The sequence below is a fragment of the Lucilia sericata genome, unplaced genomic scaffold, assembly GCF_015586225.1.
Source record: "Lucilia sericata isolate MDLA Ls3-8-SP2 unplaced genomic scaffold, ASM1558622v1 Contig000252F_arrow, whole genome shotgun sequence".
In the NCBI taxonomy this organism is placed as follows: domain Eukaryota; kingdom Metazoa; phylum Arthropoda; class Insecta; order Diptera; family Calliphoridae; genus Lucilia; species Lucilia sericata.
In genome coordinates this window covers 301,018-326,167 of record NW_023994278.1, presented here as the reverse complement: position 1 = coordinate 326,167, position 25,150 = coordinate 301,018, and the positions used below count along the sequence as shown (strand labels likewise).

The window sequence follows — 25,150 nt, the reverse complement described above, 5'->3', positions numbered from 1 at the left end:
ATAAAACGCAATACTCCCGTACAATGTGGAAATTGGCAGGAATTCGTTCCCACTCGAAATAAAAATATACCTTCTATAGATATTTGAATGACAAAAAAATCAACCAAGATGTAGTCTAAATCCGTCTCATATGGTAACATACTGAAGTCTGAAAACAAACAACCTATTATTCCCCAAAAAACGGGAGGGATAGAAAATTTACTAAAAATACTTACACTAAATATAACCTCTCTTAATCAAAACATGTCTAACTTCATGACATCCATGTAAAATATCATACAAGAGCTTTTGAGAGCACATAATCAAATGATTCAAATACTTTTGACAAAAAATTAGTTCTTTTGAAAATATGTATCTTATTTTATCCAAGTCAACAGTATATATGTATTATTAATCTCGGAGACTCACTTAACCAACAGATATAATTTTTATATTACAACTTTCAAATTTCACTTCACTAATCATCCTGATGGTAAGGTACATGGTGGTACTGGCATTCTAATTAGAAATAGAATAAAACACTATACCCTACTGGGGTTCCAGATTATTGAATATTAAAGGCAGACAGCTTTACAGGACTCTAGTTGATCGAAGAAACCACTTGGATTTTATATCTCCTGGTCAGCCAACCTTCTGCCTTCTGATTCTAGAAATATTCCTGATGTAATAGATTTTGCCATTTGAAGAAATTTAAATAGAAATTCTGTTACACTTCTGAATGATCTTTTGATCATTCTCCCATTATAATAAACTATTACCGTCAATATCCATCGATTCGTACAGAAGCTGCTTTCTTCAAGACTGATTGGTTAAAATACAAAAAATATAAGCAGTCATATCCACATTGATCTTAACCTACAGTGTGAGGAAATATTTTCGGCCATGTATATATTTCTAACGCAGAAATTGATATACTTCTCCTCTAAAAGAGGAGATGTAGAAAAGATTGGTAGCTTAGCAGATCTCCTGCTGCTAAGCAGAGGCCATCCCCTGCAAGTAAAAAACTAAAAATGTCCCTTCATTCGGAAGAGGATCGCAGGAATCGAAACTATATTAACAGTTTAACCAATATTAAGCACACAAATTTCTGCCTTTGGAAGGCAGCTTATTAAGCCGCCGGTAGAGGGTCAAAGTCCGTTAAGAAAATCTGATGGCACTTGGGCCGAAGTCCAAAAAATAAGGTTATGGTATTCGCTGAACCAACCGAATCACCCCACAAATAACTTAGAGGTGTTACCTGTTCAACCAGAAACAGACTCTGCTTATTACCTTGTCTGTCAAAACTATTTGAGAAAGTTTTCCAAGAATAATTATAACATTCTTAAAAAGTCAGAACAGGCTTTTGACAGGGTTTGGCATAGAGGTCTAATACATAAGATTAAATGCCTGCTGCCCTCCATAATTTAATTTAAGGACAATTTGCCACATGTGATTCTCTACTAAGAAAAAAAACAATTATTTTAGTTAAAAGATGTAAATAATTACTTATTGTGAGGCCTATAAAAATAGAGGCATATTCAATAACATAATAAAAACGTAATAAAAAAATATCGGCTCTTTAAAAATATAAATGTTTACATTAAATTAACACATATGTATTCCTAAAAATTTCCAATAAAATAACTAAAAACTAATGTAAAGTAGTAAATTTCATCTTTTCTATTACAATTTAAAATTTTTTATTGGACTTGAATGAGTCCATATTCTTTACCAGGTATATAAATTTTGTTCCTATAGCTTTTTAGTTAAGCCGTAGCAAAAAATATGTATATTATTGCTCAAATATAAAGAAATTAATTTCTTTATAAATCAATGTTAGTAAAATACTGTTCGAGATTAGACTTCGAGTAAACTGTAGGTTAGAGGAGACTAGATTAGATTAAGTCAAAGGGACAAATTGAAATAATGAAAAGATTTGTATTTAGTTCAAAATAATAGAGTTTTATTATGCTCACCGTTGAACAGTTTCCTGACGAGTAGCTTTTTCATATTTATACAATATTAGCTACCTATATCCAGTGTGCTTTGCTACCTTAAAAAGCAATATTAAAAAACCTACTTTACGATTATCCATATTTAAAGCTGGATGTCCACACTACGCGTGTGTGTGCATTTCATACCTCCTTTTACAAATGTTTACAAATGCCGCAGAAAAGCTGATTTTAGACTTTTGTAAATGTCAAAAGTGATACCTCTGTATACTTTGTGTTCAGGGGGTACGGTTGTATGAGGGCTAGGCGAATTAATGGACCAATTTCAACCATTTTCAATTTCGTCCTTGGATCGGAAAAAGAGTATGTACCATCAAATTATCTTGAAAATTACGACCAATAGCGAGCGCACAAGCTTTACATGGAGACACAGGCGGACGGACGGACAGACGAACATAGCTAAATCGACTCAGAAAGTGATTGTAAGCCTTTTGGTGTATTACCAATATTTTTGGAAGAAGCGTAGAACGCGTGTGGACCTCAAGCTTAAGCATTCTACGTGTCAAGGCATCCTAAGCTCTTGTGCTTGTAACTTGCAGCATACAAATACATTGATTCTACTTTTTAACAGAAGTGTATAATGCGAGAAAGGAACTTTCACATCCACATGAACACTTGATGACCCTTGGGCGTTTCACACTCCCATTAGAATTATATACTAACATTTGTATATCTGAGAATCTACATATTCGATTTAGAATCCAAAAATTTTACACGAACAATATTAATCTCAATATTTCGGGAAATAGTGGTACAAAAATTCGTATATCTGAGAAAGTATTAGAGCTAGAATCCTCATGAACGGACAAGTTTCATGCTACTCTTCTTAAGCGTCAATTTTTTGCTTTATTTACAAAGAACTTCGTGTTTTTTAAGTTTTTTATTTATATTTTCACAATTCAACTCGTTTTAGTTCATTAAAATTGATAAATACACATTTAAAATAGAATATAAATTGTCAAAATCAGCTGACATATTCGTGCGCCGCTTATGACGCTTACACAAGTAGAAAGTAGATCTGCTTTAAGCATTCTACGAGTCAAGGCAAATTTTCAAATGGACATTTCATTTTTACGATAGAAGCGTGAGAAGTTCAACAAATGTTAGGTCATATTTTCGTTTAATTTATTTTTAATTTATTAGCGCATAACGAAATATTTTATATCTCTATCATTTTACCATATAGAAATCAGTGTTTCGAAACTTATATTAATATTGGAATCAGTTTTTACTTAATTTAATTTTTGTATTCATTGGACTCACCCTTGTCCCGTTTAAGTCCTTTAAATTTGGGTCTCAAATATATAAATATTTTTTTTGTTTTTACAATGTTATATAGCTTGTTAAAAAAAAAAGACCGTCGAAGCCTGTCCAGTGACTATATTTATCTCTTAAAGGAACTTCGAAGGAATGTCTCTGAAATAAAATTGTAACCGCCAAGACCCGCCGAAATAGGTTTTTTCAATTTTAATAAAATGTAATTTGGGGTAATTTATTACTAAATCCTATTATAACAGGAAAAATATGGTAAATGTAGACATTTTTAAACTGCATAGCTAGATTGAGAGACACCAAATCCACATGAAAGCAATGGAAACTTTGTTAAAAAACATGTTTTTTAATTATTAGTTTCATATATCTAGAACCTACTGTAACTTCGAAAATAGATAATACAGATTTTTTAACGATTTTCTTTGCATTCAGAGACATCTATTCTATACAAAAAAAGCCTCAAATAATTTTGTACACCTAGAGGCAGCAGTCTTGTTCCAGTCCTTTCTCTTATCCCTGTTTTTATATCCTAAACCACTTTAGTGGTGAGGGTATATATACATATACTAATATTGTATATTTGAAATAAATATTGAGCTCTTCCATTACCAGACGCCAAACTGGTTAAAATTAATGCAGAAACATTTATATAAAGTGCAATTAAGTTACTAAAATATAAAAGATATACATAGTACGTACATAAAGGTGTATATTGTGGAAGGAATTTACACATGGCCGTCTTTAGGTATCCCTAGGCCCAATGCACAGCAGTTTTTTGAAAATTGAAAATGAAAAAATTTAAAAAGAAAAACACATTTTTATGTTATGACTTTTTATACATAAAGCATAATGAGAGAATTAAAAATGGTGCATATTTTGTCAGATAAAAAAATCCAAATTTTGAATTATGTAAGTCTTGTAGGAAATGAGCGATATCTAAATATGTACATTGTACATACATATGTATGTATTAGAGTTATGACAATTTGATTAAGCCTTAAATAATTAGAAACCCAATCTTACTTTTTCCCTGCTGTCAAAAAAAGTTTTCGCACCAAAGAGTTGACATGTTCTTTATTTTCTAGTTTTTCCGGAATTTTGATTATATCTCCAATACATTTGAATAGATGTTCGCGGCTGTGAATGAAAAAATATGTAATGGAGAGGTGTTCAGCCGAGATTTCTATTGAATCTTCATAGAATAATTTATGAGAATTATAAAAAGTCTATTTAGTTTGAATGTGAATGATGCTTAGGAATATTGATTGGTGTCATTCTGACTTCCTGTCAATCAACCTAAGCGCCATTACAGTTTGTGAAAAACTCCAGCAGCATAAATTCTCGGACAGCAACAACAAACAAATAAATAAAGTCCGTTTTGAGAACGTTTGACAACTTCTCGATTTTTATTATACTCTATAATATACTAATTTTTTATTGGTTTAAATGCCAACTTTACTAATTTCCTGATTGTCTGAAATTGTAAATCTCCATTTTATATACATAATATATGTTTAACATTTCCTATTATTTGTTTAACAATCTTAGGTCTGTTTTCATATGCGCGAACGGAAAATAATGTGTAGAATTATCTATCCAAAATTTTTAGAAATCACAATAAAAAATCAAAGAAAACATACAATTTTGTACTAAAAATTAGATTTTTGAAACCGGTTAACCGAGACTTAAAAATCGGATAACCCGGTTAACCTAAAACCAATGTTAAAAAATGGTTTGCGAAAAACCGAAATATGCAATAAAAACCGGCTTTTTTGGTTAACCGGTTTATAAACACTAATTGCGAAAAACTTTAAATAAAAATGATTTGAAAGAGATTTTCTAAAACTGGTAATCAAACATCATTCCGGGTCAGTGGTCGGTTTTCCCAAAAACTTCACTACAAAGGATGTCTTACTAAGTACTAAAGGATAAAGTTATCGCCATATTATAATTTGAATCACATTTCTAAAATGACCTATTTGAATGTCCACCAAAAATAATGTTCTTTACACATTAAAAAAATAAGTTAATAATCCAAAACATTTTTTTCAAGTGTGAGTGATACTTCCCTTATTTAATATTAACTTCGCTTTCGTTTTACTTACCTCATTTAGGGTTATGTAGAATTAAACTGGTGGATTTACAATTTGTTTGGGGCTCCAAACAAGGATGAAGGTATCGGTCGATTGGGGGGCTCTCTCCGAACCAACGTGGGATAACCTGGCAATTTGAGTTTGTATAGTTGGGCGTGACCGACCATATGGTACCCTACACCAGTTATGAATATTAAATATGATTTATTTTTCATAATAAAGCATTTATCTTCAATATTACCTTGTACCGATACATTTAAGCAATTTAAGGATAAAACCCTAATTTTCTGAAAGAGGCTTTATAGGGGGTGCTAGAGGCAAATATGGACCAAGCCCGATAAAGTTTTGTGAATGTATTTATATTTATATAATATTTGTTTATGCTGAATTTCATAGCGATATTTGTGTTTATAAGTTAATTTTGGGCATTCAAGTAATTTTCTGAAGGGGACTTTGTATGGGAGCTAGGGTCAAATGAGGCCCGATCTTTACGTATGGGGGCTATGTGAAATAATGGATCGATTTTAACCATTTTCAATAGGCTTCGTCCTTGGCCAAAAAATAAAACGTGTGTGCGAAATTTTATCCAATTATCTTGAAAGTTGCGACCTGTACGGACATAGCTTAATCGACTCAGAAAACGATTCTAAGCCGATTGGATACATCAGCCAAAAACCCAATATATCCTCCCCACTAAAGTGCTGTAGGGTATAAAAAATTATCTATTTAAGTATGTCCGCAGTTATTATTATGTATAAATTAAAAAATTTTGCAATTAAAATTATGTATATTTTCTTAACATTTCGACCAAATCTTATCTTCTAGAGAAAATTTTCTATCCGATGAGGTATAAAACATTTATATCAAAGGTGTCATTAAAATGACCGTTCTGAATTTATAAAACCAATATTCATATCTTATTGAACTTATCATTGTGTTTTTATACCTTCGTAAGAAGGGTATATATGTATTACATATGTAAGTTTGTCATTCCATTTGAAATTTCTATAATATAATTTTCCGACCATATAAGGTATATATATTCTGGATCCTTATAGATAGCTGAGTCGATTTAGCCAAATAATTCTTTCATACATACTTTTTTATAAAAAAGCAAAGCCAGAACAACAATTATGAATGAAGCACTGTGTTGTTATTGGCTAGAAACATGAAATTAAGTTTGTAGAGCCCGGATTAACTAAGAACCTAAAAAGGGACTTTTTGGTACTCTTTCGTGCTACAAAAGATACTGTTTGAATTTTCTATAATATTGAACCTAGAAATATGAAATTAAGTACATACATATGAAGAACCCGGATTAAGAAAACACAAAAAGAGGACTTTTTGGTACTTTTTCGTTCTACAAAAGGTACTTTTTAAATTTTCTAAAATATTGAACCTAAAAACTTGAAATTAAGCATGTAGAGCCCGGATTCAGTGAGAACACATAAAAGGGGACTTCTTGGTAATTTTTCAGTCTTCAAAAGGTACTTCTTGAATTTTCTATAATATTGAGCCCAGAAACATGAAATTTAGCATGTAGGGCCCGGAGTAAGTGAGAACATGTAATAGTGGATTTTTGTACTTTTTATAATTTTTTATAATATTGAACCAACAAAACGTTTGGCCTTTTTAACACATCATGCTGAAGGGTATATTTCACAGTATCATTTCTATATACATATGTAGGATTCGGCGCAGCCGAATATAGAACTCTTAGGGCCAATCTTTAGGTGAAAGATTAGCGATTAAATTAAAATTAATCCTCGAAAGTAGTCTTTGAGTACTCTATTAGTTAATTTTGTTTTCAAGTTTAAGCGCCCAATGGACTTGGTTTAAACTTAAACATGAAATACGAAAGTGTAAACAGCTGATGCAAAAAAATTAATACAATTTTTATAAATATAAACATTAAAATGTTCTATTTATTGATTAGTATAAATTATGCACACCCAAAATACATTTTTTTGGTTTTAAATTTAAGTTTTCATTAATTTTCATATTAAATTTACAATTGTCTTCTTTTTTTTTTAAACATGCATTGTTTTGATAACAAACAGTAAAATTTTCTGTTGTTTTGTATGGCAACACTGCGAAGTTTAATATTGTACTAAAAAACATCAAAGGGGATTAACATCAGATTAAATTTATGATTAGATTAACTAATCAGATTATTAATTGGCATTTGATTGTCAACTCAAAAACCCGCTCTTACTTGTTAAAATCATAATGCTTTGAATCGAATTTAATGAGGTTTAAAATCATGTAAGAAATTGGAATTTTATTAACGAATTAATAAATAGCGTAAAATGTCCAATAATATCAAATAATATAAGTTTTGAATAAGTTTTTATGATAACAAAAACAAACGAAAATCATATTACATTTTTGTTAATTACTGCTGTAATAAAGAAAATTCAAATGATTAAATAAAAAAAACAATTTTGGCGCACAGGGACGATATATAAATATTGTATTACAGTTAAGTGTTACATGAATACAGAAATTTGATCATAAATATCCATTTATAAAAATATTGACCTTAATAATGCGTCGAATCAATAAGATATTTGTCCGTACAAACAATCCCAAATAAACTTTTTTTATTTAAAATGTACGAATGAATGGAAGTGAAATTTCAATTTCATTTTGTCCAAAATTTGATATTCTTATCACGTTTAGCGCCAAGCGTACATACATACACATGTATGTACACAGTATTTCGAATCGCTTCCAGTCATTACAGAATACATTAATTTAACGATGCGACGATATATTATTGGTAAATAAAACGAAATGTTTATCTGCATATCCATACAAACATACTAACGTACAAATTTATATACATATGTACATATATGGACCAGTGTTGCCAGAAGAAATTAGTTGCTAAAATTTGTTCATAGAAGTATTTATTTATATCCCACACCTTCATTTATATTCGGTTGTTGGTTACGTTTTGTTAAACAGAAACAACTTTTAGTGTTACAACCTTTACAACACCGATCTGATCAAGTTTAGTTTGCCCTCCAACAAGCGTTGTGTGCATGCCGTTATAAATTATAATGTGTATTCCTGAATAACATTTATTTTTTATTCAAACTACTGTAACCAAGTTATAACACATACATTCATATGCATTTAAAGACTTTGGGTACGTCCCTAATGTACATAAATTTTCTAATTTACCGATTGCTAAATTATTTGGAGTATTGCAAATTTTATCATCACACATTTCCCATTTGTTATGTCAGAGTTTTAATCAAATAATCCAATAATTTTAGCACATGCAAATAAACAAATAATCAAATCTAATAAAATCCAACAATATATGTATACATACTAGGGTGATCGATTATTCGACATTTTCCAAAAACCGGTTTTCGAATAGTTCGAATAGTTGACATTTAAAAAAAACCGGTTGATATTTTTCAAATTCAGAAAAAATCGGTTAACCGGTTTTTCATTATAAATAAAAAAAAATATTTTAATTTGAAAAACTTAATGTTTATGTTTAAATTTGATTAATAAAACATGGCCAGAAATGATTTTTAACAGTTTAAAAGATTATAACTATAGATCTAGTCGTCTGATTTACATTATTTCATTAATATAAAAAAATTAGGAAAAAAGGTGGGACACTTCTGTTAAACATAAGGTACTATGTAATCCTAGCTTATTTCAAAAGCCCTGTTTAGGACAACACTTCCATAAAATTTCAGCCGTAAATTAATTATTGTAAATTGAATATAATCTTAAGATTGATAAAATTTTATCAAACAGTTATCAATTTTACAAATAAATTTTTTTAATTAATTAGGAAAATCAAAAAAGTTTAACCAAAGGAGCTTTAGAAAAATATACGCTAGTTCCTCGACTCAAATAATTTTCTAATTTAGCTGTATTATTATTTACTTAAAAATTTCATTTAAATAATCTTTGAATACAAAGCAAATAAAAGTATTCGAAACCGGTTTTTAAAAAGTGAAAAAACCGGGTTATTCGATATTCGAAAAATCAACATTAAGAAAAAACCGACACTGGTAAAGCAGAAAAAACCGGTTTTAAAACCGGTTGAAAAATCGAGTCGATCACCCTAATACATACATACAAATGTAGTATATATGTATGTATAGCTAATATTTATGCAGCTCATGATTTGCAGATGATAACTCAATTTTACTAACTTACAGTTGTACAAAAAAGTGCGACTAAAAATACACATGTACATTAGGCTGGCTACAAAATGAAAGTTGCTGATGATCCTAACGAAAATGAAAATTTACTTCATTCTAAGATACCATTTCTCAAAATTTTTGTCCTGACGTCAATATTTAGCAAACTGGATGAAAGGTTTTTATGACTTTTTTCATATTTCTGGGAAATAAACCATATGCAAATTTGGTATTATATAAAAGGTCTTCGATGATTTCAAGGGCATAACACAATTTTGTATACGACTCCAAATTTATTACAAATGTTGTAATTTTTCGCAAAATTTTTAGATTTTTTAAATTTTTTACAGAGAATTATTTGATGTAATTAATTGAAATTATTACATTATAAGCTTAATATTATTTTACCGAAACGGTTTTTTCTGTTTTTCGAAATTCGATATGTTTTGTATTTTATTTAAATATTTCAAAATCTATTTTCTCCTAGGTATTCTGATATTTATATTCTAACGTACTTAATATGTACATCAGTATACGCGCAATATCTTTACAATGGTATATAACACTTAGATCCAATCTTTAGGTGAAAGATTAGCGATTAAATTAAAATTAATCCTCGAAAGATGTTTTTGAGTACTCAATTAGTTAATTTTGTTTGCAAGTTTAAGCGCCTAATGGAGGTGGTTTAATCTTAAGCACGAAATACAAAAGTGTAAACAGCTGATGCAAAAAAATTAATAAAATTTTTATAAATATAAACACTAAAATGTTCTATTTATTGATTAGTATAAATTATGGACACTTCAAAATACATTTTTTTGTTTTTAATTTAAGTTTTCATTAATTTTCATATTATATTTACAATTGTCTTCTTCTTTTTTATAAAATATGCATTGTTTTGATAACAAACAGTGACATTTTCTGTTGTTTTGTATGGCAACCAGCGTTGCCACTTTGGTCCAATTGGACCAAAATTGGTAGTTTCAAATCTCTGCAATGACTTTTGGTAGTTTGGTTGGTTGGTTTAAATTTTGGTCCAAATTTGGTAGGATGAGATAATTTTGATCTCATGCATATGAATTTATAAACATTTCTGACCTTTTTATGGCAAAGTAATAAGAATTTCAATAAATACGTCAATCTTAAGTTTATCCTTGTTAAGTTTATATTGTTTGTTCTAAGAAAATATTAAGTTTCTATGTATTTCAACATTTCTGATTCATGAATGTTAGTAAGTTAGTTAGTTTGAAATGAGGATGTTACATAAAATCCGAAGGAATACTTCTAGGTCTGCATCGGTCCCGTTGTGAACTTCCTAACCAATGCCTCAGATATAACATAAACCACTAACCTACTGGAGGCCACACTAATTCTTTTTTTTTCTAAGAAGCCAGATTCATGAATGAATATATAATTTGTTGGGTCTACTACCTTACAAACGGAATCACAAAATTAATATACCCCAATCTTTTTTGATGGGTATAAAAATATTAGGGTATATTGATTTTGTGATTCCGTTCGTAAGTACATTTTTTTCTAGGTTCTTATTAGATTCTAAGACGATATAGCCATGTCCGCCCGTCTGTCTGTTGAAACAGTTTTTAAGAACCGAAATCTATGTCGAAATAGCAAATTAGTTAACCGTAAAATAATAGAAGGATTTATCCATAAAGTCCTCAATTTATACGATAGATGCTGATGGTGGATATACATATATGATTCTCCATAGCCGGGAATGAATTACTATTTTCTCGGGAATGAATTTGGTACAAATTTTGTCGAAAACAGCAATTATGTATTTCATAACTAATTACGTAAAAGTAAACCATTGTCTCTTTGGAAGAAATCATTCTGTGATATTACATATTATTTTTAAAAATAATGAAACTCTAAACAGAAGCAATTGTCCCTAAGGAAAAATTTGGTAGTTTTTTGAACGTTTTGGTAGTTTTTTGTCGGAACTTTGGTAAGAAAAATAAATTGTGGGTGGCAACGCTAATGGCAACACTGCGAAGTTTAATCTTGTACTCAAAAACATCAAATGGTATTAACATTGGATTAAATTTATTTTTAGATTAACTAATCTAATTATTAATTGCCATTTGATTGCCAACTCAAAAACCCGGTCTTAATGGATTCATTCAATTATAATTCAAATTTTTCAGTTAAACTAAAATATTAACGTAATTTATCCTAAACATCTACTTATTTGTTATGCTTGCTTTGTAAATAAATGTTTGTATGTTGTTGTTTATATTATTTTGCAATGTATTGGTAGCGTACATATCCCTGCAGTTCAACAAAGAGTCAATGCATCCGAAAAATACAGTGATTTCCACTAACTTCTAACCATCTGGTTGGCTCTAATTCGTCTTTCGTCACGGATGTACACTTTGTAAACGAGGGTGAAGATAATCGTCACTTTAGTGTCCCCTTTATAAGCGAGAGAGGGGACACTTAAAAAGCACTTGTCTGCCTCATCGTAACCTACGGGGTGACGATTGACTTCCTCGTAGGACAAGCACATGTTAAAATAGCTAGTCACCTGGACAGTTGGTGGCTAGGTGTAATCCAATGGAATCATAAATCAAAAAAAATTCCGAAAAATTAATTAATTAATTAATTTTCGCCAAATTAGATAATTTATACTCCACTTCGTCAGTTGCAATAATACAAATTAATGTAAATTTGTCTATATTTATGACGATTTTATTTCATAATTTAAAACAAGTAAGAAATTATAGTCGTATACACCAGTTATGAATATTAAATGTGATTTATTTTTCATAATAAAACATTTATCTTCAATATTCCCTTGTTCCGATACATTTAAGCATTTTATGGATGAAAAACTAATTTTCTGAAAGAGGCTTTATATGGGGGCTAGGGGCAAATATGGACCAAGCCCGATAAAATTTTGCGAATATATTTATATTTACATAATATTTTATTGTGCTGAATTTCATCGCGATATTCGTGTTTATAAGTTAATTTGGGACATTCAAGTAATTTTCTGAAGGGGACTTTGTATGGGAGCTAGGGTCAAATGGGGCCCAATCTTTATGAAATTTGGCAGGGTCATCAAGACTTCTATAAAACTTAGTTGTGCCGTAATTTATCGATATATCTGTATATTTAACATAATTATGAGCTCAGAAGCCCTTTTCGGGGGGTTTTGTTCTATGGGGGCTAGGTGAAATAATGGACCGATTTTAACCATTTTCAATAGGCTTCGTCCTTGGGTCAAATAAAACGCGCATGCCAAATTTCATCCAATTATCTTGAAAATTGCGACCTGTACCTCGCGCACAAGGTTTACATGGACAGCCAGCCAGACGGACGGACGGACGGACATAGCTTAATCGACTCAGAAAACGATTCTAAGCCGATTGGTATACTTTATGGTGGGTCTAGGACGAATATTTTTGTATGTTACAAACATCAGCACAAATCCAATATACCCTCCCCACTAAAGTGGTGTAGGGTATAAAAAATAGAAAAATAATAGAAATGAAAACAACATCACGGCTTTTTAAATAGAGATAGGAGAGTGTAATAATATTCATAACTTATTTTATAGTGTTTTGTTTTGCCTTATCATACGTTTTAATCCTTGTAAAAAATTCAACATCTCCAAAAACTTTAAAATTCAGTTTCTGATACACAGAAAAATAAAAATATTTATTAATTAATATTTTGTTGCTACTAAAGAGGTGGTACCTTACAGCAGAAACTTCAACAATTTAAAATGTCATTTTATGGTAAAAATTATAACAAATTTTAATATAAAAGTTGTTCAACAAGGAAAAGCCAAATGAAGTAAAAAAAATTATGTTTTAGTAAATTTTACGGTTGATAGAAATGTCAAAATAAAAGTAATTTTTATTTTGGCAATAGGCGTTACTTATAGCATTTAATTAGCCCTATAATTGGTGCTTAGTTTAATTTTGGCCTATTTTTAATTTCAAAGATAATTGGAAAAAAAAACCAGGGTGTTCGAACGCTACAAAAATATAAGATGTTTTTTTGTGCAACAATTCAATTGTCGATTTCAGCGAAACCTGAGGTCATATTTTAAAATGTTTATACTTTTTTTTTAATTTAATTTTAATTATGTTCGAACGAGACATGTCGAACGCTGCATTTTTTCTTTCATGATATTTATGTTGTTCCTGTTGATCCTTTGAAAATATATATGAAGAATTTCATGTCAAGTGACATTATTCAAATGAGTCTTATTCAAATGAGTGTAACTTTTCACCTATTGGTCCTAGCAAAAATTTTTCAAAGGAGTTCAGATATCTATTTCTTCATTCTTTTCAAAATATTTTCTTTTTATTTTTTATTTTTTTTAATATTTTTGTTTTAATTTTTTTTTCAATGGGCCCTTTTTATTTATAAGTTTTTTATACCCTCCACCACCATCAGTGGTGATAGAGGGTATATATAACTTTGTCATTCCGTGTGTAACACCAAGAAATATTCATCTGAGACCCAACAAAGTATATATATTCTTGGACCTTATGAAATTCTGAGTCGATTTCCGTCTGTCTGTCTGTATAAAACATTTTCATGGTAACACGAAGCATCAAAAATTAACGAAATTCACCCAAAATATTTGTTATTGTCCCAGGCAGTTTGGTATTGAAAATAAGCAAAATCGGTTTACACCGGGAAAAGTTCTGAATCAAAATTTGAAACAACCTCGAAAAAAATAAGCATTTTTTACACATTCTGATGTAATTTTCTCGAAAACTATGCAAGATAATTCCATGAAAATCACCATACATTCGTTTCTACACAAGAGCTTGACTCCTGCTGAAAATTTCCAGAATCGGTCAACAATTTCATATACCTCCCATACAAAAGTACATATTCGCGGAAAATGGGTTTTTTGTTAATAACTTCCGTCACAATGTCGAAATCTTTACAAAATTTTACAAATTCAAATCTTATGTGAATAGAATTCATTCAGATAAAACATTTTCTGGATCGGTCCATAATTGGACATAGCTCCCATACAAGGTCCCCTCCCGAAAATAACTTAAACGCAATAAATTCATTACTAAATTAAGATATCCATATAAAATTTGGTACAAGTATTGCTCTCACATACAGATATATTACTGTGAAATTTTTGTTCCATCGATCCATAATTGGTCTTAGCTCCCATACAAGGTCCCCTCCCCAAAATCACTTAAACGCGCATAACTCATTACTAAATTAAGATATCCATATAAAATTTGGTATAAGTATTGCTCATACGCAAAGAAATTTTACTGTGAAAGTTTTTTCTGATCGGTCCATAATTGGTCATAGCTCCCATACAAGGTCCCCTCCCGAAAATCACTTAAACGTGCATAACTCACTACTAAGTTAAGATATCCATATAAAATTTGGTACTAGTATTACTCATATGCACAGAAATATTACTGTGAAATTTTTCTCCGAGCGGTCCATAATTGGTCATAGCTCCCATACAAGGTCCCTTCCCGAAAATCACTTAAACGCACATAACTCATTACAAAATTAAGATATCCACATAAAATTTGGTACAAGTATTACTCATATGCACGAAAATATTACTGTGAAATTTTTCTCTGAGCGGTCTATAATTGGTCATATCTCCCATACTGTCCTGCCCCTAAAAGCGCTTTAACCGTATTTAACTAGTTGCATTATCAATTTGTGTAGAACAACATTATATATGTATATTTATTTTGAAAATCCCTAAATCTTTTACACACATGCAAATTACTAAATATCGCTAAGCGCTATAAAAATAGAAAGAAAATGGTGTTTGTAATGTTCAATAAATCATGGAATTGTAATAGATTTAAGCTGTTTAAATCTTTGTATTTTTTCTATTTAAGACATGAGAAAACTTATTTCAACAAATATTTGATCAATTAGAAAAGTATTAATATATGTATAAGTAGCTGGTGGAGGGTATTTAAGATTCGGCTCAGCCGAATATAGCACTCTAACTTGTTTTTTCTAAAAAGAAAGCTTAGACAAATTTCTTTAAGGGCTTTGTTGTCCCATAATGGGATGCGAGTGGGATCTCTATCAAAAAAATACTTTTTAACTCAAAAAAAATTTTTTTTTTCAATATTTGGCTCTTAATTTTCCCTATTTTTTTAAAACGCACGTTTTTTTACCCGCCATCAAAAAAGATGTGGGGTATATTGGTTTTGTAATTCTACAAACGGAATTACATCGAAATTTTAGTTATAGACCCACAAACGTATATATATTCTGGGTCCTTATTAAATTCTAAGACGATCTAGCTATGACTATCCGTCCGTCCTTCCGTCTGTCTATCTGTTGAAACCGTGATAGAGTCCGAACGGAATGAGCTAGAGGATTGAAATTTTCCACAAATATTCTCTATAGGTAAGGTTTGCTTGGTATTGAAAATGGGCAATATCGGTCCACGTTTTCGGATAGCCCCCATACAAGTGGACCGCCGAAAAACAGCTTTAACGGGCATAACTGTTTTAAAAGTACGAGTATATATATGATCCAAATTATATGAGGATCGGTCCATAATTGACCCTACCCCTCATATAAGGTCTCCTTCAAAAACTTAATTTAACGATCATTAGTGGCTTAAAAATACGAGTATAGAGATGAAATTCGACAGAAGTAAGTTTCTGCTGACTTTTATGAGATTCTGCATATGATTGACCCCCATATAAGCTCCCCTTCAGAAAATAACTTTAAAGCTCATTACTGGCTTAGAAATACGAGAAAAGCGATGAAATTCGACACACATATATTTTATACGAGTTCAAATCTTTCTACCAAATTTATTGACAATAAGTCCATAAGAAAATTACAGTAACGATCATTGCTGACTTAAAAATATGTGAACAATTAAGAAATTTGATACATTTATAGGAATGTAAATCTTCCTACCGAATTGCATGCGGAAAGTGGCGGAAAGTGATATTCGATGTAATGATGTTTTATATGAACCAAAAAATTATGAAAAATTTTATAAAAAAAGGTCAATAATAATAATTTTATGAATAATATCACCATACGACATACGGTTTGATGGTGGGTATATGAGATTCGGCACAGTCGAATATAACACTCTCACTTGTTGTTGAATTTTTTAGTCAAAAGAAAGCTTAGGCCATTGCCTTTAAGAGCTTTGTGATTACTTAGTGGGATGCGAGTGGGATATATATAAAACATATTTTTACTCCAAAAGCAATGTTTTTGATTTAAAATATAATTTTGTTCACATATGCCCCTTCATCCCACTAAGTGGGATATTTAAAAAAAAAAGTAAAAAAAATGTTTAAAAAATTAAAAAAAAATTGTTTTGGAAACAATGAAGAAAGAGATATCTGGACTCCTTTGGACAATTTTTGCTAGGACCAATAGATAAAAAGTTACACTCATTTGAATAAAACCCTGTATGACCAAAATGTCCAACTTTAACCTCCTCTGACTCCGGCAGTTCTTGACCGATATAGTTGAAACTATCCCATAATACTAACCTTGAAATCCAAAAAGACCTAAGTTACATTGAGCAAATTTTTCAGGAGAAGCAAAAAACCGTCTAAAATGATAAATAAGCCAAAAACGTTCAACATTTTCTCAAGTTAAGCTTATTTCTTATTGATAAATTATTATTTGAAGAAAAATTTGCGGTTTTTGTTTTACTTACGTTACATTAAAAAATAGTTAGTTTTAACATTTTCAACTAAATTCAAATCGGTTTTTGTTGTTCAGTTAAGAATATTGCGCTTTGTGAACTACCACGATATCCAACCAAGCGGAGGCAGCGATTTTTATGATACAAATAATAAGTTTGGTAAACAGAATTATGTACAAATATAAACCCCCATAATGTAAGTCTTTCTCGACGCCAAGTCGACGTCGTCAGTAAAAATAGCATTTTTTTTTTTTTTGTAATTTCCGATAATTTTTTAAAACAGTTTTTTATGTGTTTACATAAAAATACATCCCTGATCTAAAAATAGTTAGTAAATGTTATTTTCGAAATCGACTACCAAATTTCTGGCAGGGATTTTATTTACATGTTTACATTTGCATTATTCGCATTGCGAGTAAAACGGGTGGATAAGAAATACATATTATGTTTTTTAGTACTCGAAAACTTGCTTTATTTTGGTGTTCGTAAATATATGCGAAGTTAGCAGCAAGTAAATGTTTATTCTTTGGTCCGTTGTAACTAAAATGGTTCCCAATTTTATAATATTTATAAAGTTTTAATTAATTTCAATACTTTGCACAATAAAATTTATAAAAGAAAATGGTTCCTATTATTTGAAATTATCAAAATAAAATGAAATGTCAAAAAGAAGGAATTATGAAGCAAAAGAAAATTATAAAATAGATTTATAAAAAACTTGAGCCCTATTTGAATTTATTTATTAATTTTTTCTAAATGTGCTTATATGTTTCGTGGTAAGTGCTTGCTGGATATGTACATATATGGGTAATTTCATGTCAAGTGTTATCAAGTGACCACAAAGCTTTTAAAGGAAATTGTCTAAGCTTTCATTTGAGTAAAAAGAATACAACAAAAACGTACATTTTAAAAAATAGGGGAAAATTAAGTGCCTAATATTGAAAAAAAATTATTCTTGAGTAAAAAAATATATTTTTTTTTTTTTTTTTTTTTGATAGATATCCCACTCGCATCCCATTATGGGACTATAAAGCTCTTAAAGGAAGTTGTGTATGCTTTCATTTAAGCAAAAAAAGGCCCAGTTTGAAAAAAATTAAAAAAATAATAATTAAAAATTGGAAACGGTGAAGAAATAGCTATCTGAACTCCTTTGGACAATTTTTGCTAGGACCAATAGGTGAAAAGTTACAGTCATTTTCATAAAACTCTGTAAGACCAAAATGTCCAACCTTGACCCCCTCTAACTCCGGCAGTTCTTGGCCGATAGGGCTGAAAATTTGTCTTTGGCCTACTATCCCATATTACTAACCTAAGTGCAAATCGAAAGACATCGATTTTAAAAGTCGGTTCACTTGACACGAAATTCCCCATATACAGTGGTAACGGTTTAAGACCCTTTGATTTATCTAAAAATCGTCGATGGTTTTAATAACAATAATCGACTTACATTCCCAGAAATTCTCAAAAATTCATTAAAAACACTAATATAAAAAATAACAATAAAACGAACACAAATGACTTGTCAATAACTTATTTATCAACCGAATTTGGTTATTTGTGTTACCATCGAAAGTAAGAACGTGATTTCCTTACTGATGAAAGAATATCGTCAAATATATGTATGTATTTGTATATAGTAAATAAACTGAAATAACTAAAATTTTGATATACGAGTCACTACTACCCATGTAGCAAAATCATTTGGAAATAATAAAGATCTATGATTAATTGTAATATGTTCATAAATACATACATTTGTTTTGAAGTAGCAAAAACGTTATTTAACACAAGAGTTGCCAATAGTGAAACGTTATCGACAGATTGTTAATAGATATTGGAATCAAAAATCTATTTACCATAAATATTCAAATAAAAAGCTTTGATCGAACTGCATGTATGGTTGTGCTATAGACAAATATGTGGTTCATATTGTCACATTTCATTCCTACGTGACCCGCTATTTTTACTTTTAAAGAAATTGGAATTCTGCTATGCGTAAGTTAGTAAAAATACAAAAAAAAGTACCTAACTACCTGCAGTTACAGACATGTCTGCATGTACATATATTTGACTTTCAACTTCACAACCAAAAACTGAAAAAATAGCAAAGAAAACTTTTATATAGGGGTTCAATATTGGTTAACATTTATTGTTGATTTTGTTTTCGAACCGCGTAGAAGACGACGATAAAGCGGGTAACATTCCGAAATGTCAGCGTTTACAACAGTTCTATTATCAGTATTGTGCTGCACAGCATGTTTCAGTTTGGGCAAAGGCGATGCCTCATTTCCTGAGGATACTTACATAAATGCATTGCAAAACTCACATCAAACCGATACTGGTGCGTTAAATATTCAAAAAAATTTTAAAAAGTGAATTTAACTAATATCGAACAGGTGGATATGTGTGAAGTGCTCGCTTGTACAGACATACATATGTATGTATATACGAAAAAAGAAAACATTTTTAAAATTCATATTGAATACAAATTATTTTGAGTTAATATATTATTGTGCAAGTACTAACGATTAATGCAATGATAGTTGGATAAGAAATATTGAAATTTGTCACAATTTTTTTTAATAATGTTGTGAAATGTGTACATGAACGTTGAAATAAAGTGAAATCTTGCTATGAAATTCAAGTTAATATCGCGATAAATACGTTATAACTGAAGAAATGGTTTCCCAGAATATATCTTTATATAGAAAATTTAAAAAAATGAAAACTAGTAAATCATTCACAAAGTTGGAAACAAAAACATATTAAAAGATTTTGCGGGAGGATAAGCCAGTAAATTGGAAGGTCCTGAGAAGTTTGAAATATGAAATTGTGATGTGTTTTAAATTTTATTGTAAATTGACTGAGGAGATTTCTAATTAGTATTTTATTTTGGCCAAAATTGTGAATTGTGGCTGAAAATAATAGACATTTAGAAAAATGTATAAAACTATGAAAGACTTTAGAATGGTAACTTAAGTACTCAGTTTAAATCACTAAATTACTCTTTCTTATGTTAAATACCTTCATATTTGTAAAGAAAAATCTAAAATTTTGTCAGTATAAAATATTAGTTTTTGAAATATAATATATTCGCAGTATTTATTTAAAATTGTATGTAATATAAAGCTATATATACACGCTTCATATGTTGTCAGATTTGGCAATGTACTGACAATGAAAAATTGTAACCAAGAGGTAAATTATCGGTTCAGACGATTGTAAGAAAGCCTTGCAATTTCAATGTCAGACAATCATTTTATCTGACAAAACAAAATTTTCTGTTTACACGGTTGTCAGATGTCTGACAATATTATTGTTTTACAATGTACTGACAGTTTTTTTTTCTGACAACATTGGAAGACAAAAAATGTAAGTTCACACGTTTGTTAGACGTTTTCTGAACATTTCTATGACAGCATTGTAAGACTTTAGTTTTATAAATCTAGGTTAAATTATGAAAAATAAAGCCCATAATATTTTATATAAATGGTTATGCCAATAAAGCCATAAACTTCATGTGTACTTTTACAGTATTTTTTACTAACGAATTATTATATTCTTACAGATTACAATGGTGACTTTGGTGGATACAACTATACACCTCCTCCAAATAACCAATACCTTCCACCGTCGACACCTGCACCAGTTTATGGTCCACCAGCACCTGTATACGGACCTCCTGCTCCAGTTTATGGCCCTCCTCAGCCAACTTATTATAAACCAGTGCCATACCCATATCATCCTCGCGACCACTTATCACTTCTTCATAAACTGAAAACCAAAATAAATCTTTTCACTATCGGAAAGATTATTTTAAAACTTTTGATCTTCAAGAAAATTGTTAAATTCATCGGTGTGATTTGTTTATTGCTATTTTTGCCCAAGTTAAAGGACATGTTTAAAGAAGAACCATCCAGTGATGAAGATGGTATGGAAAGCAAACAGGTCGAAACAGAACAAGGTAAGATACCAAAATTATTTTGATGTCTGCATCTCCACAGTAGTATTTGTTTTGACTTTAGTTTCTAATTATATTATTATTGTAATAATTTAAAAAAAATCTAAATATTTTCGATTTAATTTCTGAATTTATTCAAAATTATCAATTTATCAAAGCTATCAAGATGTCAATAAATAAAATATTGTATTATATGCTTATTCTTTACGAAAACTAATTCAATTATATACAATATTTTAAATTATATTTGCAGATGTATTGGAAAAACGAATTGAAGAGGTGTATGACTTTGCAATGAAAGCCTTTGAAAAGTTCCAGGAAAATACTGCATAAATGTTATGCGATATGAAAATTACATTTAAGTTAAATTCCTAATTATTTATTGTTGTATTTATTGATATTAGTTGTAATAAAATAAAGATATTTAATTTTATAATGCTATATTTTACAGTTTTATTTATAATTGATCACTCTATACTAGGGCCCGGTTTACATTGAACAATTTTCTTTCAAGTTAATGATTTTGAGGGTGAGAGAAGAAGAAAGAAAATAAAATGAGAGAATAATTTCTCTCCTTTTATTCTACAGTTTTTCATATACAAGTTCCTATTATTTTTGGTGTAAAATCGATTTCTTGTTGCAAATCTAAAAACACAGCTCTATCGGTCAAGATTTTTGACCTAAGTCCTCTTTTAGATTGCGTTAATTTTTTTAAGTAGTTATTTTATTATCTTATAAAAAACATTACTAAAATACTTTAAATTACATATTGTTTACCATTAGCTGTAAATTTTAGATCTTTTTTTTTTTGTTTTATTAAATAAATTATTTTATTTTAAGAAGCTAACATTTGAAAATATCAATTTCGAATAAAATAAGATTTACAAAAAAATTAAATTATTGGATGTGGCAACACTTAACATGTGTAATAGTAAACGCACACGATCATTATGCTGTGAGAGCAGAATAGAAATAAAGAAACTACCAAAATTACGAAAGTGTGACAAAAGCAATGTCGAAAAACCCTTCAAATTACTCTTCGTGTCTTTTTTGCAACATTTTTTTCTTCTTTCCCCCTTTGCCCTCAAGTTCGTATGTAATGTCGAAAAAACCTTCAAATTGCGTTTCGTGCCTGTTTTGCAACACTTTTTTCTTCTTTCCCCCTTTGCTTACAAGCTCGTAAGGCATGACTGGTGTCCCTGACTCAAAAGGCATAGTCTGAAACAGGTCTAAAACAGGACTCAGATTTTGTTCTATAAATGTTCCCAGATGACCAGAAAAGATTTATATTGGAAATAGGTTTAACCAGGAAAAATCAGAATTGAATGTCTACCCAAACACAAGCAACGAGAATTATCAGAAATGTAATAATTTACACTGTTATTGAAAATAAAGCAAAAAACATAAAAATTACGATTTCACATAAAAGTGGAATTTGGTTTTTGAAGTTATCGAAGGACTATTTTAAAAACTTTATATTTTCGCCAATATAAGTGAATACTTTAAAATGTTGCATTCTAAAATATTTTTCTGGAACCCAATGCTTTTTTTAAATTCGGGGTGACAGAAATAGTTCAAGAGATTTCATATATATTTACAAATACGTTCAGTATTTTTAAATATATGTAAATAACGCTATTTTACAAATTAATACTTTTTGTTTGTTCATGGAATGAGACATACAAGTTTGGAAAAAGCTATGTATGATGGTTAATTAACAAATTTTATTTTTTTCCTATACGCCAAAATTATATATAATATAAAATTAGGACTTTCTTATCCTTCTTTCTATTCTTTTTATACCCACCATCAAAAAAGGTGGGGGGTATATTGATTTTGTCATTCCGTTTAATACACATCGAAATATTGGTCATAGACCCACAAAAGTATATATATTCTGGATCCTCATTAAATTCTGGCAATGTCTGTCCGTCTGTCCGTCCGTCTGTCTGTCTGTCTGTTGAAAGCACGATAGAGTCCCAATGGAAAGAGCTAGAGGGTTGAAATTTCACATAAATATTTCTTATAGGTAAGGTTTGTTTGGTATTGAAAATGAGCAATATCGGTCCACGTTTTCGGATAGCCCCATACAAGTGGCCCCTCGAAAAGCAGCTTTAACAGCCATAACTTGTTTAAAAATACGAATATAGCGATAAAATTCGACATACATAAGTAAGTTCCTTATGATCCAAAATCACTATGCAAAATTTTATGAGGATCGGTCCATGATTGACCCTACCCCCCATATAAGGTCCCCTTGAGAAAATGACTGCAACGCTCATTAATGGCTTAAAAATACGAGTGTAGCGATAAAATTAGACACAAATAAATTTAATACGAACCAAATTCTGTCTACCAAATTTTATGAGGATCGACCCATAATTGACCCTACCCCCCTATATAAGGTCCCCTTCAGAAAATTACTTTAACGCTTATAACTGGCCTAAAAAATACGAGTATATAGATGAAATTCGACATAAGTAAGTTTCATTCGAGTCAAACGAGTATGTATATAAGATTCGGCATAGCCGAATATAACACTCTTACTTATTATTTTTACCAAATTTTTAGTCATTTTGTTGTCACGTTTTTTTAATTAAAAAAATACATAAATTTCGAAAATATTATTGACAATTTATTCCAGAATTAAAAACTTACGGATTTGAATATAAGAGGGTCTTGCCAATTATGGTCCGATCGTAAAAAATTCCAAATTAATGTATATAAAGACAAAATTTTGGTTAAATTCTGTATCTATATCATTATTTGGTAAAGAATATTGTGCATTCAAGTGATTTTCTGGAGGGGACTTTGTATGGGAGCTATGACCGATATCAGTATTTAGTAATGAGTTATGTACGTTTAAGTGATTTTCGGAAGGGAACCTTGTATGGGAGCTATGACCAAATATGAACCGATCGTGAAAAAGTTTTGAAATAACATTTCTGTGTACAAAAATAGTATTTATGACAAAAATTTTTATGGATATCACTATTTGGTAATGAGTTTTGTGCCTTTAAGTGTTTTTCTGAAGGAGGCCTTGTATGGGAGCTATGACCAATTATGGACCGATCGAAAAAAAATGTTCACAGTAACATTTCTGTATATAAGAACAATACTTGTACCAAATTGTATATGGATATCTTAATTAAGTAATGAGTTATGTGCGTTTAAGTGATTTTCTGGATAGGACCTTGTATGGGAGCTATGACCAATTATGGACCGATCCAGAAAATTTTTCCTCTAAATACAACAAAGACGTACATTTTTCTTAAGTTAAACAAGTAAGAGTGTTATATTCGGATATGCCGAATCTTATATAACTACCATCAAACCTCGTTTGACTCGAATGAAACTTACTTATGTCGAATTTCATCTATATACTCGTATTTTTTAGGCCAGTTATAAGCGTTAAAGTAATTTTCTGAAGGGGACCTTATATAGGGGGGTAGGGTCAATTATGGGTCGATACTCATAAAATTTGGTAGACAGAATTTGGTTCGTATCAAATTTTTTTTGTGTCGAATTTCATCGCTACACTCGTATTTTTAAGCCATTAATGAGCGTCACATTCATTTTCTGAAGGGGTCCTTATATGGGGGGTAGGGTCAATCATGGACCGATCCTCATAAAATGTTGCATAGTGATTTTGGATCATAAGAAACTTACTTTTGTCGAATTTCATCTCTACACTCGTATTTTTAAACAAGTTATGGCTGTTAAAGCTGCTTTTCGAGGTGTAACTTGTATGGGGGCTATCCGAAAACGTGGACCGATATTGCCCATTTTCAAACAAACCTTACCTATAAGAAATATTTATATGAAATTTCAACCCTTTAGCTCTTTCCATTGGGACTCTATCGTGCTTTCAACAGACAGACAGACAGACGGACGGACAGACATGGCTAGATCGTCTTAGAATTTAATGAGGATATATATACTTTTGTGGGTCTATGACCAATATTTCGATGTGTTACAAACGGAAT

General features: G+C 30.3%; 1 protein-coding gene across 1 annotated transcript; it reads left to right on the top strand.

The window, feature by feature from the left end:
- Positions 1 to 19,286: 19,286 nt before the first annotated feature.
- LOC119602778 lies at positions 19,287 to 21,599 on the top strand. The gene is made up of 3 exons (XM_037954478.1): positions 19,287 to 19,544; positions 20,772 to 21,167; positions 21,418 to 21,599. The coding sequence occupies exons 1-3, from the start codon at positions 19,412 to 19,414 to the stop codon at positions 21,495 to 21,497; spliced, it is 609 nt and encodes a 202-aa protein (XP_037810406.1). The 5' UTR covers positions 19,287 to 19,411; the 3' UTR covers positions 21,498 to 21,599.
- The last annotated feature ends 3,551 nt before the right edge of the window (positions 21,600 to 25,150 follow it).

Excerpts from the sequence above, each read along its gene's own strand:
- LOC119602778 (XM_037954478.1), top strand. The coding sequence starts at position 19,412 with ATGTCAGCGTTTACAACAGTTCTATTATCAGTATTGTGCTGCACAGCA. Across the intron at positions 19,545-20,771 it reads CTCACATCAAACCGATACTG|ATTACAATGGTGACTTTGGT; the intron begins GTGCGTTAAATA and ends ATATTCTTACAG. Across the intron at positions 21,168-21,417 it reads ACAGGTCGAAACAGAACAAG|ATGTATTGGAAAAACGAATT; the intron begins GTAAGATACCAA and ends TTATATTTGCAG.